The sequence below is a fragment of the Argiope bruennichi genome, chromosome 8 (genome assembly GCF_947563725.1).
Source record: "Argiope bruennichi chromosome 8, qqArgBrue1.1, whole genome shotgun sequence".
Taxonomy (NCBI): domain Eukaryota; kingdom Metazoa; phylum Arthropoda; class Arachnida; order Araneae; family Araneidae; genus Argiope; species Argiope bruennichi.
The window spans coordinates 71,162,238-71,182,904 of NC_079158.1; the positions used below are offsets into that span (position 1 = coordinate 71,162,238).

Sequence of the window (20,667 nt, forward strand, 5' to 3'; positions counted from 1 at the left end):
CAAGCTCTCCTTACAATCATTCTTTTTTGTCGACGAGTGAGAATTTCTGGTCTCCCAGTTCGCTTTTTCATACCATACATCCCAGGATTTTTTAGAAAATTATAAACCACCGTTTTAGATATCTTGATTCTTTTTGAAATTTCCCATCCACTTAATCCACATTCTCGAAAAGCAACAACTTTTCCTTTTTCAGAGTCAGAAAGTTGAGTTCCTTTGGGCATCGTTTAAAAATTCACACTGAAAGTCGCCGAATGGGAAATTCTTTTCGCAAATGAATCTTTTATCTCGGAGTTGTCATTTTATGTTTTCAAATATGCCAATTTTTAAATAATTACTGGAGAAAAAGCAATGTCCTTATACTTTTTTCCGTTTTCATTTAGGTTTAAAAATCAAAATTTAAATTTTAGCAGATTTAATATTGAAAATTTTAATTACTTTACGCTTAAAATATTTTAGTTTTACTTCTATTTTTGCTGCAAAAATTTGCATACGATTCTGTAAACATGGCTTCTAGATTTGGCGATTTTTCGCGTGTCCTTATAATTTTTTCGGGCTCTGTAAAATATATATCTTCCTTTGCATAAAATTGTGAACTTTGGGTAAGATTCCTCACATAACATTGGTGAATTATAGTTACGAAATATAGATCATTGGATTGAATCTAGTATTTTCGCTGAACCTATAGCTAGAGTATTTTCAATGACTTGACAGAAAACTGCAGCTATAGTCATAAGATAATGTGGCGAATTTTGATGATTTACGCCATTGTATTTATGAGTTATAGCGTTTACATGCATGCGAAAGAACAAAACGAGAGACGGTCAATTGTTTGACAAATTTTGTTGATAAATATCTATACTTTCGATGCTAAATCTGTGTATTAAATATTATCTATTTAACCCTTTGGGTTTTTTAATTATCGCCTGGACACGAGCAGTCATACTTCTTTTGAATGTGTAGCGGATTGGAATGAGTGTGGATAGAACCTGGGACCTTGTGGCACGCAGCTCAGTAACATGACCACAATACAAAAGCAATTGCCGGTGTTTCGTATCCGTTATATGACCTATAAGCTTTTCACTACAGACTCTCCCTCCAGTGAGTCGAAAGATATGGCTGTTGAGTGATGATGCATTTTAGCTGTTGATTCTAATGCGCCTGTGCTCATTTGAGTAGCGCCAAGCGTTGTGGCGAGCGTGTGTGTGGGTGAGTGGTTGCTGTTGTTGCGTCAAGTAAGTCTGACGACTTTGGGTTGCTGTGGGTAGATGGCACAATAACAGCTGTACGAAGGTTGAAGGTTCATCGTCCGAGGTCACCAATGTGGCGGATTGGAATGAGTGAAGATAGAACCTGGGACCTCGTGGCTCGCAGCCCAGTAACATGACCACACTAAAAAAGCAATTGCTCATGTAGCGTAGCTGTTAACTGGCTTATAAGCTTTTCACTTCAAATGAATTTCGTTCAAATTTGATAAAAGTCTGCAAATTTGATCATAATTACATGTTTTAGATATAAACCGTCTAGATCAAAAAGTTTTTAAGTTATAGTGTTCATAGATAGATAGACAGACAGGCATAATGCCGAAAATATCTTTTTTGGATTTAGAAAATTTTGGATTGAAAAGTGGAGATTCGACAAAACTTTTTGAAGATGTAAATACTTCCTCTATATTTCATATACGAGAAAGTAAAAAGGATGTAAACTGTCGGTGAATATTGGAATTTCAAATATCAGTCCTTCATATACAGTGGAGCATAACCACCATGACAACTTTCAGTCATTCAATTCGGACATCTTTATAATTAAGATATTATTGATCTCACTATGTAGGTAAATTACTTCAAAATACCAACGAAGAGACAGTACCTTTATTAATTTTCTAACTTAAAATAATTTAAACTACTATTTGATTAATTATTATAAAAATAATTAAATTAATTACTATCAAAATAATTTTAAAATATTATAAAAATTGTTTTGCTAGAATACTAGTTATTTAAGTATTAGAAAATTTATTTTATTCGATTATTAGAAAATATAATCAATCTACAAACTGTCAGTAAGAAATTTTTCAGCCCACGCACAATAGTCTGTGTGCCTTTAAAATTCCATTATTTTGTCACGCTCAGTAATCTAATCCCATTATTAAAGCTGTTGCACAACTTTCGAAGTCTGGAGTATTTTGTTCTTTTTCTATCTGATTAGGCTTTCTTCCATTTTAGCATCATCTAATTAAATGAAATTCGTAAATTCATGTGCAATTAATGTAATATCACCTCAGAAAATTTTTTGAATGTCTTACGAAAAAGAAAGGAGCCATTTTAATATTTTCCGGGCTTAAAGAATCACCATAAGAAGATTTTGCGATAAACTGACTGAACATGAAATTAATTTGAAAAAATCAATTATTGTGATGATAACCGCAATATTTCTAAGAGTATGCTTGGAATGAAGAGAGCCATTACTAACTCTTCAAAACATATTTTTTGTAATAAATCATTTAAATAGTACCTATGAACATAAATATGTTAATCACACAAAGGACTACACACAATATTTTTTTTTCTTAAATCCATTGATACAGAAATTGTCAAGTGAAATAAACTGCAAATTGAAACAGATTAATTAACTACAATCAGATGAAAAATCAAGGGATTAAAAACACTTATCATGGCATCTATTATTTTGAAAAACAATTTGTCAGACAAATAAATGTGATTGAAAAATGGAAAAAACAACAAGAATATTCAGTGTTTTTTTTTTAATTTATATCATTATATTTTATAACATCCTCAAGATCGACATAAAAATATGAAATTGATCAATATGTACTCAATTCAAAGCAATAAAAAAATTTATTTACAGCTATTTTTCAGGGAAAAGATAAATAAGGTCATTATTGAATATTAACTCTGAGCATTCAATATGATCATGATATTTTAAGTAAATCAGGATTATGAATCATGAAACTTTAAAATAATGTTTCAAATTTCATGTAACGTCATATGCATTCCACTGAAGTCAGGAGTAGGTTAAAAAGGAAGGAACACACATATTTGGCGTCAGTATTACATCTGAATTCTCAATAGGCAGTATTATAAATGTCATTAATATTACCATAAAATGGGCGTTTAGGGCCTAACAGAATCCATTGGTTATTATATTTCACTTTATCTTCAGTTCTAATAAAAACCTCGGTACTTATTTTTAAATGCAGAAGCTTTTATACTTTTGCTCAAAATTTCTTCAAAACTGGTCAAAATGTTCTTGAGAATTACAGTACATTACTCTACATTTAAAAAAGTTAAAAATAGGCCTTGAATTTGTTCGAAAAATAAACTAAAATAGAAAGGAATGTCTAAAGTAAAACAAATAAAATTAATAGTTGAAATCAAATTTAATATGTGAAAGTGTAAACTATGCTACAGTGGAAAATTCACAATGACCAAATTAAGACAATATAAAAAAAAGGAAATAGATTACCTTCGACTAACCCAGAATTGTAACACAGTATTGTACTTTATTGCACGCTATTATATTATACTATTCAAATCACGTCCGTGTCACCAATTTAGCGGATGAGATGAGCGAGGATAGAACCTGGGACCTTATGGTTAGAAGCTCAGTAACATAACCACGATACAAAAGCAATTACTCGGGCAGCGTAGCTGTTAACTGGCTAATAAGCTATCCACTACAATATAATATTAGTATATTACTTAATATCATCCAGTATCATACATTTGGATGTGGAAGAAAGAAAGGATCTACTATCTGGATGTAAAAGAACGAAAGTAAGGATAATAAATATGGATTTTTACACCTCTTTTATGAATCTAGTGTATGATCAGATACAGACTGAAAAAATAATTTGTAATCAATATGCAAACTAAACGTTATGAAACCATATCACTAAATATGCCAATAAGTAAGAACTGATCATTTACAATAAGCGATGCTTTCATTCGTTCAATTTACAAACTGGAATAATATGCAGATAATCTAAAAATAATTTTAGATTCTCTGCACGTGCTCAATAATTTGATAATTTTAAATAGAAAGACTGTTTGTAAAATGATGTCATTCTTTATTTTGTCGGAAAATCAGTTAAAAGATTTATAAAACCAGATATATTCGATAACAATCTAACAAAATATATCCTCCTATTTTCCGTGATTTTGCAGACGTCTCCAGATTATGAAATATTTTTCTTATTAACCGTCTGAGGCAAACAGTTAGTTCGCAAAGATTAATAGTTGCTGAAAGTTTCAACTAATTAGTTTGTGTAACACTGTTTAACGGGTTTCTCACTAAATTATTTTAAACTTCAAATTTCGACATATATAGAATTCATACTATTTTAAATGCTTTACACTGTTCTGTTCGTTATTCTATAAATTCTTACATTTTTTTTATCTACAGAATAAGCAAGAAATAAGATTTTTAATAATGTGCTTTATTGGTTCAAATGAGAAAATATCTGAATTATAGATAATACAAATAATGATCCTCAATTTATTATGTTAAATATGTAATTTAAAACTCCAGAAATAGGTAGCGCTGTGATACACATTAAAATATTTAATATACTTTATAAATGTCAAATAATATAAAAAGTAGCATTAAAACTATATAGTTGAATTAAGATTAGTTGCGTCGAAAAGCATTTTCTTTGGGCAAATTATCAGTTAAAAACCAAATCTCTAGGGAATTAATGCTATAAAACAAATCAAATTAATGTTTGAAGAACAGAAACGAAAAAGAGGAAGATTATTTATTCCAAATCATAAATTATATTTAAATAGTTGAATTAAGATTCGTTTCATCGAAAATAATTTTCTCTGACCAAAATATCAATTGAAAATTCGAAAACAGGTTAGTGTTTCATTAGCTCATATCTTCTATGTTTCATTTATACTACAACATAAAGAACAAACTGCCAAAGAAAATACTATTAAAAAAACTAATAAATGATACAATTTATAATGAAATTCTTTTCTATTTTTAGTTACATTACAATTGCTTTAAGTCAATATTAATAAATTAGGACAATTTATTTCTGCTGTAGGGAAAATTTTAAAAAGTTAAATGAGTTTAAGAAACAGCCTGTCCTTTAAATTGAAATTTTGTGAAACAAATTTAAATATATTTAAACATGAATTTCATGACGATTTAAATGGTTATTTTGATGCATGCGTATGGATTTTTTTAAGCAGCAAAAATATTATTCAAAGCTTAAAAAATAATAGCACTGTCATGATATTAATGTTTTTTTTACAAACCTTTACTTTATCTAAGAAATTCCACTGTTTCCGTTTTCTCCCCTTTTATCGTGTTCGAGAAGTTAAATATTTTGAAAACTGTCTCCAAGATTTTATAGATTTCTTTTGTAAATAAAACATTCTCGAAAGGTTTTCTCAAAGTACGAAAGAAGCTTTTAAGTCTATCAGATCCAATAACAAATATTGCAACTTAACAAAGAAAGAAAAAAGAGCCCAGTTTCAATCTATTTTAAATCTGCATCTAGCTTTCACTGCTACTACTTTATACTACTTTTAAGAAACATTCTGCTCATAAAATATTGACTGACACACAGATAAACATCACTATTCTGTAAATCTGATTTCAAAAAATAAATTTTTAGAATTCCATAGTTTTTTTACATATAAAACGGTAAAGTTAATGGTGGCATAAAAAAAAAGAAATTGACTTCTTTAGCTTCGAGAGGTTAATTTTTGCAAATGGCAAAGATTGGTTTGCTTGCAAAAGAGAACGGTATTAAATCAATTGGAAATATCAAGCAAGAAATTGAATGGTAATATTTGGGCTTTAAAAACTATTTCTTATCAGCATGTTCGATAAAGCATTCCATAGTCCATTTCGAATTTTTATGTTCTGATTTCCTTTTCCTCAATTAGATACAAAGCAGCTAAAAGCAAATATGCGTCTCAAATACTACAATGCAAACATCAATTGTCTCGGTAGAATTAACTTTAAAGGCGTAGTTTGTTTCTTCGCCTTCTATAAAAAGAGTTCACGCTATAGAATTGGTAGTATTTCTTACATCATAAGAAGATGGGAAGAGAATTCGAATGAAACTTTAGAAGGAATTATTCAAAGGATATTAACTAGAAAGGAAATAGATAGGATCACACGGATTACTTTAGTTTAGTTATATTAACGCCCTGTTTTAAAGCAATACTAGGGCTATTTTGGGACAGATCTAGTAGTTTTGAACCGTGGTCAGATGACGAGGACGACACCTGAGCTGGCACCCCCTCTCCACACCACACCAGCAGGTCACACGGATTAAAGAAAGAACAGATCAACGATGAAGTCCACAAATAAGAATTAATGAGGTGCTCATACATTCAAATAAAGATAAATATATTTTCCTAAATATTAAACAACTACATATTTTAACAAGTGAATGCTTATTTTTTTTATTCCGAGAAGAAGACATCAGATTTCTGATTATCTGCATGGGAGTATCTAGCTGAAAATATAATGCTAAAAATTATATATGTTTAAAGAAAACACATCTTTGAATTGAAATAAATTTTGGAGCTGTGCAGATAGTGCTATGAAGCTTTTATCGAAAAGAATACGGTAAATAAATTCAAAGGATGTTATTTTGAAAGCCGATCACTTTCAGAAATAACATAATTTCGCAGTTTCGTAAAAATGAAAACAAAAATCCTTTTCTTGAAATCTTTATGGGTTAACTTCCAAACCACCAGACTAGTGATATGCGCAGTTTGAGAATTGAAAAGAAAAATAAAGGATAACAAATAAAACAATTACTGCTATTTAAGTAATTCTTTCAAATCAATAAAAAAAAGCTTGTAAATCATTCTTTAGAACAATTTTTATTAGTACTAATTATCATCAACAGATGGCACTGCGCCTTTGTATCATTTACTTGAAAAATTTAGTTCATACAAAATGATACTAGATGTCATTTGAACAGTAAGCTTTTTTCTTTCCTGCAGAAATATTTTGATAACATCATTGTACTGATTAACGAACATATAGTTTATAAGGTTGAATGATTCTTTAATGGATTTAATGAATATCCGTACATCTGTGATATTTCGTCCTGGTAGAAATTTGACGAATATCACTGAAAGAGTTAACAGATATTTTCGAAACGAGCTAAATATCAGACTTGATTGCGAATTGTTCTCAATGACACCATTGTGGCATGTTGTTGTTAAATCTTTAATAGTTTACAGTTTATCTCTGTCTAGCCTTTCTTAAAATCTTCCATTCAAAAGTTTTCTGATGATATATAGCATTTGAAACAGGAAAGCCAACTATTGAGAGTATTTTATTCTCATACTAGAAAATGCTTTCATTAATCTCCTGAAAGAATAATAAAATAACTATCTAACCTAGTTATAATTCCGTTTAAAATTCCTTATTCCTTGCAGATTTGAAAAACACGGAAAGAAAGTATTTGCTTCCATTGTATTGCAAGTCTACTACAAAAAAAAAATGCAAATATTTTCCTCTTCTTAATTAAATTATATCTTAACGGTAATAAGATTCCTTTTTAAAATTTCTTGAACCGCATACTACTCCTTTATTTACAAATGGGTTCGATAGAATGCTTCTAATCCCAATTCAATTCAGTACATCTATTCATTTGAAGATAAAAAGTCGGACATTTAAAACTAATGAGCAATTAAGAATAAGACTCCAAATAATTAGTCATTACTTATGGATTACAAAAGATATTTTTCTTACTTTTTCCATTCCTTTCCTTTTTTTTCTAAAGTAAATTAAATACAAACATCTAGATTGTTGTTGTAATTTAGCACATAGATAACATTCTTATCTCTGCCTTAAAAATGTATAGATTGTTAAGACGCCATTTTGCATAGACATTCGAAATGAATTATTAAACAATATAAATACTTGAATATTTTTTCTAATTGATCTTGATTTTTGACTATCTTATCGACTTTGTTATCGTCTCAAATATATGAAGAATATCTCTTATCATCTTAATGAAATCATTTCAGTCGAATTATCTGTTAGTATGCTTTTCATTATTTTATTAAGCCTAAGAAGGGTTACTTTAGTGATCTGGTAATGCAACTTAGCAACGCCATAAAATTGCCATATAACGGATCCTGATGCATAAGATATGCTGTAATGTATCACATATGAATATTTTTTTAAGAATTACTTATTTAGTACGTTGTGAAAAGTTCAGATGAGATTCCGACTGAGGTACGTTTAAACATGAATCAGTTGACTTGAGGGGTAAAAGTTCAGATATTATTCTTATTTTCTGACCAATGGTCAAATACACAAGTTTCATCCATCAACAACCGAGTCGCTGTTGGTTATGATACAATTCCAACTTTTAAACGGAAGGTTCTAGATCAAAATTCTACTTTATCAAAGAGATCTACCGTGTATGTCCTAGGGGGAAGGAAAAAGGGATCCCAGTCATCTTAATAATGACGAAAAAGAAAGTTGAAAGCTCTCCAGCTCATGTGACGCAGAAATTTTGAGAAAGAATGCTGATTCGGGCATCGTCTTCGTTATCTGGCCAATATTGAAATGCAAAGCTCCATCTATAAATAACCAAGAAGCAGTAAGTTGATAGTAAAGTCTCAAATTCACGACCGGTAAGATTCAGATCTGAACCCAACCTCTCCTAATATCTGCAGAAAGAGTGGAGGCTGCTTCTCACTACATATGACGACAAGAATTGAACACTTTTCTACTGGTGTGGCATAAATAAGGATAAAATAGGATAAGATTAAGAAAGGATTCCGCTTCTGATGTTAGCTTCGCCATCTGGTCAAGGATCATAATAGCTAGTAAAATCTTATGTGTAACATTTTATTTAATATCATTAGAATATAGAAAATTCTTTATTAAATAGATTAGAGAAAAAGAAACAAAACAAGTTTATTCATAAAGATTTGTGCATTTGCATTGACGAAAGTTATTATCAGACAAATATTTATATAAATACAGCAACAGTCAGTAATATCTTAAAGTAGAATTAATACTGAAAGTATTATTTTAATACTTCACCGGTAATAAAATATCTACCAGTGAAGCAGTCCAGACAGATTATGTATCATCCTTGGCATTTAATAATATTTTAATAATACGTTCTTCTTTATGAAACCATTCTGCAACTACTAAACAAACGTTAATATACTAAATCAAACTAAATCGATAATACTTTCTTGCAGTTTTACAGTGAAATATTCAAAATCCTGCGTGGAAAATCACCGGTTCTTATTCCATTAACGATCAATATTTAAACTAAGAGACAATTCTAAAGGACGACATCGCAACTTCAGCTATAGTCATTTAACTCAGACAACTGATACAGCATTTCGCATTTTATATCTCATCTTCATCTTAGAGCGATTAATATTAATCCATAACGATTAATTATACTTGAAGAAAGGTGAAGTATATATTGAGATTTGTTTTGGGATCGGAAAGCTTACTCCAAAAATGGGACTAATTTATTTAAATCCTCAATTTGTAAATTTATTTAATTAATTAATAATTTAATTACATCAATGAATCATTAAAATTAATCACTTTTAATGGTAACTCTTCGGTGTTCGTCGAAACCGAAAAATTGTATTTTGTATGACTAATTTTCAGTGATATATCCAAATTTAAGATAGATAGAATATTTATTTTTAATTTTACAATATCAAGCGAGTTACTGCAAAATGATATTACTTTCGCATCTTTATTTTGGAGATAAATGTATTGATAAACGATTTGCTTGGAAAAATTTACTTTAATTTGTTACTTAGTAATGGTATTGTCTCAGCACACAGAATATGTATGGTATATTTGTCAAATTTAAGTTACTATGTAAAATAAACATTCGAATATTTATTGCTTATTTTTATATTACAACATCAACAATGATTGACTTATGGAAATTCTTGTTACCATACGTCTAAAATATCTAAAATAATCAATTTACGTACCACCTTAAGAAACATTTATTTATTTTAAATAACAAATCAAATGTACCTTCTCAAAATAGTTAAAACTTAAACAAGTATTCAATTTTTAATTTGTTCCTACAAAATATAGAAAAAACATAATTATACAATTTTAGAACTCTACAGCAGTTTCAAAAAAGTATTTCTGAAATTTTAGATGTAAAATACTATAGAAATAGTTTACAAAACACACTGAATATGAATAGAAGTTTAGTGTTATAAAAGGGATACCAGATAAATTTGATAAAAGGTCATATTCTAAATTGAACAAAAAACATAAAATAGACCTCTTAACAAATAAAGAGGAAATCAAAATACACAAAAAAGGAAATTTTCTAATGAAATTGTTATTAGATATTAATTATTGCTTTTCCTTTTATTTATAAGATAATCATGAAGTTTACTCTTTTTAAAACACTACATTAAATTATTAACAAATTAAATCAGTTAATTTAATATTTAGAGTAAACAATCTCAAAAATTTATCTTTTAACAAAGTTGTTAAGTCGAGGAACTGAAAGAATTTTATCATTCAGAAAACTCAGCTTTTACGATTTTTTTTTTTTTTTTTGCTTTTTATGCAATTATGCTTTAAAATTACTTATTTTATTTCAATTATATGAATCACGAACCTACATTCAGAAAATCATGTTTTTCTTCTACAAGAAAACTATTTAGAAACATCCATTATATGTAAAAAATAACATAGCTAAAAAATTCCCTGTAAACGCTTTGACAAAAAGGAAAAAGAAAAAAAACACTAATAATTTTTTTCATGCTGAAATCCCATCAACAAATTACTAAGAGACAGTTCGTTCTGAACATTAAAATTTTATTTAAGAATTATTTGAACAAAGTTTAAAAAGTTATAATCAATCATTGTGGTTATTCAGCGAGTGAAATATGGCAAAAATTCTTGTCAGATTCAAACAAAAGCCCATGGAACTCAACGATTGTGTCACTTCTGAAATGGTAAGAAATAAACGAGCATCGCTATTTAAACCTCTTTGACTAAAAATAAAAATGAAGAAAATAAATAATTACTTGATCGAAAACCAGACCCTTGAGTGCATAAATCCGCTAGCAGCTGCTGTGCGCCACTCGTCAAAGTTCTGTACAATTCCCTCTGGCTCTCATCAAAGCACCTGCTTGTGAAATTGTTTACACACTGCATGGCATCCTGGAGATGGCTGCAAAATTTCATTATTAGTGTCTGGATATACAAGGGAAAAAACGAATGAAAAATAAAAACTTCAGCTTAATTCATTGAATAAAAAAAAACGGAGAAAGGATTTTCTGGTGCTTTCGTTTTTTTAATGAAGTTTAAAACTTTCTTGGTAAGGTAGTTATAATTAGTTATCAAAATTCTTTTCATTTTAACTAACATAAACATGCCATGGATTATAAGTTTGTTGAACATTATTTTTTATAAAGCATTGAAAAAATATTTCAAAATATTTTTTTTATTTTAATTTTTTGTAACAATTTTAATATTATAAATCGGTATAGATTCAGATGTTTACGGTAAATGTTTTATTTATTACAATGAGTTACATTTCGAAATCTGTTAATATCGAATACTACTAATGCTTTTGGGAAGCCTGATTTAATTCCATAAATTCTTTTTCTGTTATATCTGGAGAATTTTGTAAAATTTCATCATGAACTAAAGTTAAAATACTGAATGTCAAAGATTTATCTAATCTAACACAAAATAACTAAGATATTTCTTCATTCAATTAACTGAGAATTTATTTTGATGGACGTGTGAAATAAACTTCGGATGAGAAGAATATTGTACAAAAATTTATATGCAAGAACAGTTTTTACCTTATTTTGAGAGAAATTAACCAGAGCAGATTTATTACAAAAAAATTCTTAGATTTATGCATATTTGTTGGAAAAAAGTAATGAAATTCTCATATTCTATAATACATATTCTTTCAGTTTTCTTCGCATGAACAAAAGATTTCCTTTGAGTTAAAAGTTTTAGTATTTTGATCAAGAGAACGTTTTTGCTCACTTTTATCTGACTTTATGTGTTTCATGTATGTACACAAGCAATTTTGAAATAAATTTTTCTCCTATATGTTGATCTTTTTTTTAAATTTAATACTTGCATATACTCGATGAAGGTATAGAATTAAACTTTTAACACTTCATTATCAGTTCTTTAATTATCAGATCCCAAACAAAAGACGCCATTTCACAGCAAACAAAAGAAAAAAATCCGTTAAGATCCATAATATTTTTAAAAATAAATTTAAAATTTAAAAAAATAATTAAAACAAAAAATGAACTTTATATTACTCTAATAAAAGGGTATTCTAAAATAATGATTTCAAATTTAGTTTCGTCCTTTTTTTCCTACATATTCTTAGAGATTTTTTTACGATATGATCAAAATAATGTGTTTTTAGAACATTAATTATTACCAGTTTTTCTGGAAAACAGAAGAAAAAGCAATAATTGAAACCATTTTTGTTAATGAAAATATGAAAACAACTGAATGCAAAATTATGTTAAAAATTCTGGCCATCAATTTTCATATTTTATTCAAAATTCAAGATGATGATTTCGGGCATAAAAATACTCTAGATTATATGAGGTACAAATATTTTCACCTAAGCAATTTTTAACATGTTCTTTATGTAATATCATGCGTGTTTTATATTACGTTGAATCAAAGTATATATTAGTATTTTTTATTAATTTTATATAATTAATAAAAAATGTATTATAATAATAAGTGTTATTATAATAAGTTGTGTTAATGTAAAAGTAAAGTAACTGAGCTAAAACCAAGCATGTATTATAAAAGTAAATGCTAAGGATATTCCAAAAAATAAATTTATGTATATGAACAGTGTATGTCCTAAATAATAAAGTATATCAATAAGGAAAATAATAGTTGCCTTTTCTTAAAAAAAATATTTCATATAGTTGTTTTGATGCAAGATGAATAAAGAACCAATGAGTCTATATTAAATAGAATTAACAGCTTTATTTCCTTAAGATGTACAATTATTTTTAAAAATAGTATTTCAAAAATATTATTTTATTTCTTCTAAACATTACGGTTACTCAAAGAAACTCTAAACTAACCAATATTCCTTTTGGGTACATGAAATGATTATAAAAATATTCATAAATATTTAAAGTATTGTATTCTTCAATATTTTTGATAACAAGTTAAAAAAACATTAACAATATATACAACGGAAAGTTTAATTTTGAAGTTAGTTGAGAGTTCACTGGTTGCGGAGTGACATTAGCGAAACAAAATTTATGCAGACTGTTCGATTTTTAAAACTACCGTGATTTGTCTCACTTTTGTATTCATCAGTTTCATAAGGAAAATAAAAATGTGTAAATTATCTTAAAATAAACTGGTCGCATCTGCATTTCATCAATTTCCAGGTACTTTAAGGTTATCTCTTCATTCGATGCTTCAGAAACCATTTCTATCTACTCAATTGTTGGAAGATTTCCTCATATTATCAGTTGCATCACTATCCTCACTTAATCTAAATTTGATTTATCTTTCTTCCACTTTATTCGGTGCGAAACTTGATCGTAGATTTGATATGATGAATGTTAGTTAGGGTTTCAAATCAAGAAATTTTCTTGAATATTATATAAAGGGATTTGAGAAATTTTTCATTATACAGTGTTCAATACTTAGAGCCACACGAAATGGCGCTCTTCGTGCATATTATGATGGAGTGATCGAAGAAGGTATTATAATTTTATTTTAATAGGGAAAAAAACATCCCGAACCTGAACTTGAGTTCTTTCGTTCACTCATTTATGATGTCAAAACTATGAACTGTACTTTACAGATATGTTTTAAGCATTGATACTAGATGCAACGAAACGCTTCAACAGCGGAATATTGAGAACGTTCTCATATATTCCAATAACGCAAACTGTGGTCATCATGACTTCAATAAGTCTGAAATTGAAAGATTTACAGTACTACTGAGCGCATCACTTAAAGAAGCAGAGTTTTCCCCTCGGTATAACCTGGTGTTGACAAATTGGAGACTAATATCTGGATTCATTTATGAGTTTCATATCCAACGTAACACGGTATTGCATGTTCTTTGTAGCCAATTACCTCGAAGAGAATGTCAGTTTGAAAATTCGGTCACTGCAAGGATGGACAATGCTAAAGATAGCAGTCCGCCACAACAAATCCTGTCGATACTGCTACATTCAGTGGTGGCGGGGTGGTTGGCTGTACGCAAGAAGAAGGTATTGTATGTTATCCACAAGATGCTGTTCAATATTCTAAATTACCAAAGAATATCTGAAGATGTGACAATATCGAAGGATACTTCGATGTAGTAGAGAATTGTCAAGGCAATGATTAGATTTGAACTGCTGACAATTTACGGCATGGTCTCCGAAATTTTGCAAATATAAGAACTATCAAGCTGTTAAGCAATTTTAATACAAAGAAGTGCCGGCGTCCTGGCATAAGGGTCCCCGTGATCTGGGCGTCCTGGGTTCGAGTCCCGATTCGGGCATGGTTGTTCTTCTTTTGTTCTATCTGTGAGATGTGTGAATGTGCCTCCCCCTATAAAAAGGGGTTGTGCAAGCGAACGTGATGCGTGAGTAGTTAAGACGTACTCTTAGCCCTAGTTGGCGCTACTAAAACAAGTGACACTCCTTTGGCTTAAAATCATTGACTTCGTCAGCGAGCTTGTCCATGGCAAGTGCCATTATAAACAACAACAATACAAAGGAATATTCTCAATTTATTTATATTATGAATTTCATTTAGAAAAGTTGGCTGTATTTAATTGTTCATGAAATCAGGAAAAAGCGGATTGCTCAATGCGAATCTGAAAATGTAGTCCTTTGAAGTGATTCTGTAAGTCGACACATCTAATGATTTGCGATTTCTTCCTTTGTGGATACTTGGAAGACGGTGTGCAAGGTGTCACAAATGTCAACACTAAATTAACTAGAAACGCCTTTATTCACTCATTTGCAAATTTAAATAATGAGAAATTTCTACAATCAAAACGAATAGACTATTGAAAAAAATGTATTGCACAACAACATGAAAATGTATTGGACTGTTGTCGAATCATATATCGTGCTCCAAAAGGAATATATACATCGAAGTATCATAGAGCTGTGAGTAGGGCAAAGAAGGAATATATATCAGAATAACATAGAGTTTGCGTTGCGCAAAGAAATGAAAGATACAAGAAGCTTCTATAATAAATCGAAAACTATTAAAATAAAAGAAGTTAATTGCTTTATGTGAGTTGCACAACGTAATAATAAGACAGAAAACTTCTATAATTATTCGATAAAAATCAAAACGAACAAATTCAATTGTTTTATGAGATGACCGATTTTATATGCTGAAAATTTATCAATTTTTAGGTGATTCCACCAATCCCCAGACCTTAGGTTTTGCGATTTCTTCCTAGGAAGACTCCTATAAAATAATTTAAACTTGTATTTATTAGCAATGTTAATTAATTTCTGAAACTTATAACTAATGCTTTTACATGCATAGAAAAAGACGTGTTCCAATGACTTGAGAAAAATAATATTATACCTATATATTGAGCAATGAAATCAAGATATATATCCCTTTTTGGAATAGCACATTTGGAAAATATGAAATTCTTTTGTTTTTATAAAATATTATTCATTTTCACCGATGCAAACTTTCTTTGAAATTTAGTAAAATAAAATCTGATTATAGTTTTATAATTACCTTGAAGTTCCATAGAAAATAAAACATCAAGGTCGATTATATTATCACTCTTACTTCTTCCCAGTTGAAGCCTTTAAAATAATCCATTAACTAATTTCAAAAGACGACCGTACCGCAGCCTAATTTATAATAGAAGAACACGTGATTTTTTAAAAAATTATTAATCGAATAAATAGATTAATAAATATTTTCTCTCATTCTTTGAATTCTAAGAATAAATTTTAAAAATAAGTCATTTTTAATTAAAATATTTTGATGCTACTTTACGCGCCGAGTTAATTATATTAAGGAGAAAAAATAAATGAATGTCTGACGCAGATAACTTTTTGATTATTCAAATAAACAATATAAAAATAAACAACTTTCATTTATGCTTTAAATAAATTCTCGAATATTTTCTTTTTCATTTTCTCGTATTAAGATTATTTTATTTTTTAAACAAGAAAAGGCAAAAGAATATTCATAATTTCTTACACAATTCAAAGAATTTTTAGATTAAAAGTTTTCTTTTATCGATTGTTTTTATCATTTGAATTTTTTTAAGGACATATTAAAAAAGAAAATTAATTCATCTGAAAATCAAGTATCTACACTAATATTATCATTTTAATTTAATAAAGATTTGGTGGCAACATCCTTCCTTTAAATCATTGAACTTTCAGAGTAATATTTTCATTAATAGTTTTTACTTATTCATAATTTATTAGTTTTTGATTTTCTCACATATGAATATAAAAGATATAAATTTAATTTAAAATAGCGAATTTAAACTGTAGTTGGCCCACTCATGGATAGTAAACTCATGGAAAAATAAATTAAAATTTGATACTTTTATGGTCATTTCTAAATTTGATAATATTATAATGAATTTTAAAAACTCACATTGGTGCGCGTTATAAAGAAAGCTAACTTATAATTAATGTTACGATTCTGTAATGTTCTCAGGACAGTTAGTTCCATCATAGGTAAGATCGTTCTACGATCAGCTCTATTGGGTCTGATTGAATGCCAGATTAATGACCCTAGGGCTTGGCGACAACTTGGCGACTTTAGAAGCAAAATGGATGAAACTAGAGCGTTAAGGAATTTTGGCAATAGGACCAATAGGATCTGAGTTATGCTTGTTTGCTCGAGAACCTTCTCTACCCTGCTCTGGAAGTTATAAAAGGCTGTCTGTTCAAGCCGAAATAGTATTATAGTGAGTCAATAATGAATTAGTTGCATCAGTACAGCGAAGCGCCAACGATGAGGGGAACTCAAGCGATTAGTGGATTGAGAATCGGCAGCGTACGCCGAGTTTTGTAGACAAGTATTGAAGCAGCATCGAGTCGTGTGTAGAGTAGACAGTCGTATAGTAGTGAGTTGGCAGCTGGGTACAGCTAAAGCGAGGAGACAGTGGAAGATAGCAGGCGTTTAGAGAGACCGTAGATCTTAGTTACGTAGATTCCTAGTTTTGTCTGGTCGCTTTGCGTGCTGTGGTTTTTGTTTAGTACCAATTACTACTTCTGGGCTGTTGCTTGTTCTAAGTGCGTTGCTGTGCATTGCTTGTGTAAGTCTCAGTTGAACATTGCCATCTATCACACTATACATCTACAAGAGGCAAACCTATTGATTTTGCAGACCTAATTAAATTGATTTCCGTAACAGAAAACTTAAAATTGTGATTACATACAAATTGTGTTTGCAATCCAATTTAAGTTCCCTGAATCCGATTTAAGTTCTAATCGAAGATATAGCGAAGCTATGGATTTAATCTTGAAAATTGGTCAAGCGATAAAATAAATCACATATGAGTACATGTGGCATTGAAAAACCTATTATGCTCTGACAATATAGCTTTAAAAAATTATTTTAAAAATCCATAATATTCATGGGGATTTATGAGAAAACAAAGGCTATGCATTCTCGCTTAAGCATGCTCATTCTATTTTACTGGAACATGTTTGTAGGAGACAACTTTCCATAAGATGAATGCATGTATCGCTACTTCTAAGTCAAAACATTGAGGCTAGAAAAATTTGAAAATTTTTCCATGTAATCCAAAGAAATTTTTGAGGCTTTTTTTATATTAATTAATTGATTCATCCTTACAAAAAAAACCCAAAAAATTGGTTGTAAATTAAAATTGTGCTTAACCAGGGGAAGTGGTTTTAGCATGCTAAAGTGTATCTGACTTTTTACTGAATCTAACTTGCAGTTATGTCTTTTGGATGCCTTTTTTCCTATTGATTGTAACTAAAATCTGACTAGGAATTCTTTGTTTTGTTAATTACTTTAAATGTAGAAATAAATAAAATAACTTACCCGCAAGTCTGACTCAGTTCACGCTCCGTCTGAGCGAACGCCAAATCTTGGTTGTTCGTCAATACTTTCAACTCCTCCATGCAGCCTCTGAGATCACTATCATTGCATCTGGGAGCAGCTATGACATAGCATGCTAGATAATAAAAGATTAAATTAATAAAATAGAAAAAAAATATTATTTCCTAAATTAAATTATTAATAAACAAAATCTAAAATTTCAGAAAAGAATTAATTGTTACCAGAACTGGTGCACATAAATTAACCCTTTCTAGCGCAGTGGGAAGTATGCTTCCCACCAAATTTATCAATCTTTGCATGAAATTATGTAGGTTGCAATAAGTTCTAACAAATTTAAATGCTTCAGTTCTTTATCTCAGACAAAATGATGCCTTGATTTGTTACTTAATTATTAATTAAACAAATTAATTAATTAATCACATTAAATTTATCTAATAAGCAAAATGAATCCCTTTTCTTATTATAATTTCAAGCCTAAAAATATTTTAACACTAGCCGCCTTTGGCGACCAACCGGTTCGATAATCTTAATGTTCGTTTAAATTTTAATAATTAAATAGGTTGAACCGGAGTTTAACGCCCTTCTTCGCCAAGTTGCGATAACGCGCCAAAGCTGGCAATATTTATTATTATGCACTATAATTGAACATCTGCTCCTTTGCTTTTGAACATTTCGCAAGGCCGTTGTTGACGATTTTTAAAAATTGCGCAAAGCAGGGGCTTAAACTCCGGTCGTACCATTAAATATTTTACGCAATTCCAACTTTAATAGATTCTTCAGCAAAATATTTTAAAACTTCAAATTTTGATAGTCATATAATTCACTCAAAATATTATAAAGGCCTTCAGTCATAACGTGATATGTATCTCTCTAATTTTCTGTTACCCCTCGTTGAATTTATGCTTTAAATTAAAGTGTAAATAATTAATCTGCAATTAATATAATAATATTTTTTACTGAAACAAAGCATTTTTTTAATAATATGATTACTGATAATAGAGTCACTGAGCGTTTAAACTTTATGGGCACTAAAGAATATCTTTCTTAATTTATGTAATATCTCAAGAATTTGTCAACAAAATTTTCTCAGATTCATCATGAACAGATTGATTAATTAACAATGTTTCATTTTAAATGCATCAAATAAAATAAAATGAATCGTTTAAAATAATCGGTCGAAAACAGGTTTAAAAAAAAACTACTTAAAAACGATGTACTTAAAACTATAAGCATATACAAAAAAATATATAACTAACATAAATGCAATTTAATTACAAAAGCATGCAACTAACCTAAAAATAATTTAAATCATTGAAAACAGGTTAAAAAAAACTACTTAAAAAACGATATACTTAAAACTATAAGCATATACAAAAAATATATAACTAACATAAATACAATTTACTTACAAAAGCATGCAACTAACCTAAAAATAATTTAAATCATCCGTTAATAATGGTTGCCATGGCAACAATCAGAACACAATGCGCAAGCGTGAAATTTCTTCGCCAGTTACGCTATCGCAAATGCGTGAATTTTTCTACTTCAGTTGGGGTAACGCAATGCAGATTAGAAATTTTTAATTTCCTTTAATCTGTTTTATTTTAATTCAAAAGTACTTCAGAATGAATCTGAAAGATCGATTAATTAAAAATTTTTAATTTTAAATGCATAAAACATTAAGAAAATAAACAGAATCGTTTGAAATAATCCGCCGAAAAATGTTAACCCTAGCCTCATTACTGTTGGGAGAAAAAAAACCTGAAGCCGTACTCATTTGGGGGTGGGGAAAATGGAAGATTTTTTTAGCGGAAAAGTTGGCGGTGGGGAAAATAGAAGATCTTCTTGGAACATTTAAGCGCAATATTAATGATGCTAACTATATATTAGAAATAGAATACTCTGGTAATGCAAATAATATCTGGTGTTACTAAATGGTATCATTAGATTGGAAAAAGTTATCATTTTGTACATTAAAATTCCAAATTAAACTTATTATAAATGAAAGTGAGTCTCAAATTTTTTATTAAGTATTTGTTTGATGCTTGTAAAGGCTCTTCTAGCTTCGAGGAGATAAAATTTATTTATTATTCACTTGATTTTGAGACCCAAAAGAACGTTATCAAAAAAAAGTCATCACATCAATGAAATAGTAGCTATAAAAGTGCCTACTTTAGTCTTTCTACTCCACATAAACTTGAGAGCGCTATATGATGACATCAGTAACTGCAAACAACGAAGTTCTGACACTCAACAAATTCCGACATCCTTACACTTGAAAAGTGTTAGAAAGGAAAAAGAAAAGTTAATTATCAGCACATACTTTTATTTTTCGTGTACGAAATGCTCTCCGTCAGTGCAATCTTTTTTTGTATTTCTTGTATCACATTTTGTAACATATAAAGATGTGCGTGTTTTGTGTGTGTGTGTGTGAGTGTCTGTGTGTGTGAGTGTCTGTGTGTGTGTGTGTGCGTGCGTGTGCGTGTGCGTGTGCTTGCTATAAATTTTGGAGGCTAAAATTTGGCATTTTTTTTTACTTAACTTTTAACGGACGATTTCATTGCTGAATTAAAGTTCAAACCGTTTTCATTGTTCTGT

The 20,667-nt window shown here is 29.4% G+C and overlaps 1 protein-coding gene across 1 annotated transcript in view; it reads right to left on the reverse strand.

The window, feature by feature from the left end:
• The window catches only part of LOC129981938 (uncharacterized), a 194,698-nt gene that overhangs the window by 38,556 nt on the left and 135,475 nt on the right, over nt 1–20,667 (reverse strand). Inside the window, exons 2-3 of the mRNA XM_056093000.1 lie at nt 18,052–18,184; nt 11,049–11,194 (exon numbers count right to left, since the gene is read on the reverse strand). Coding sequence (XP_055948975.1) covers nt 11,049–11,194; nt 18,052–18,184 — 279 coding nt within the window. The remainder of the gene's footprint in view (nt 1–11,048; nt 11,195–18,051; nt 18,185–20,667) is intronic.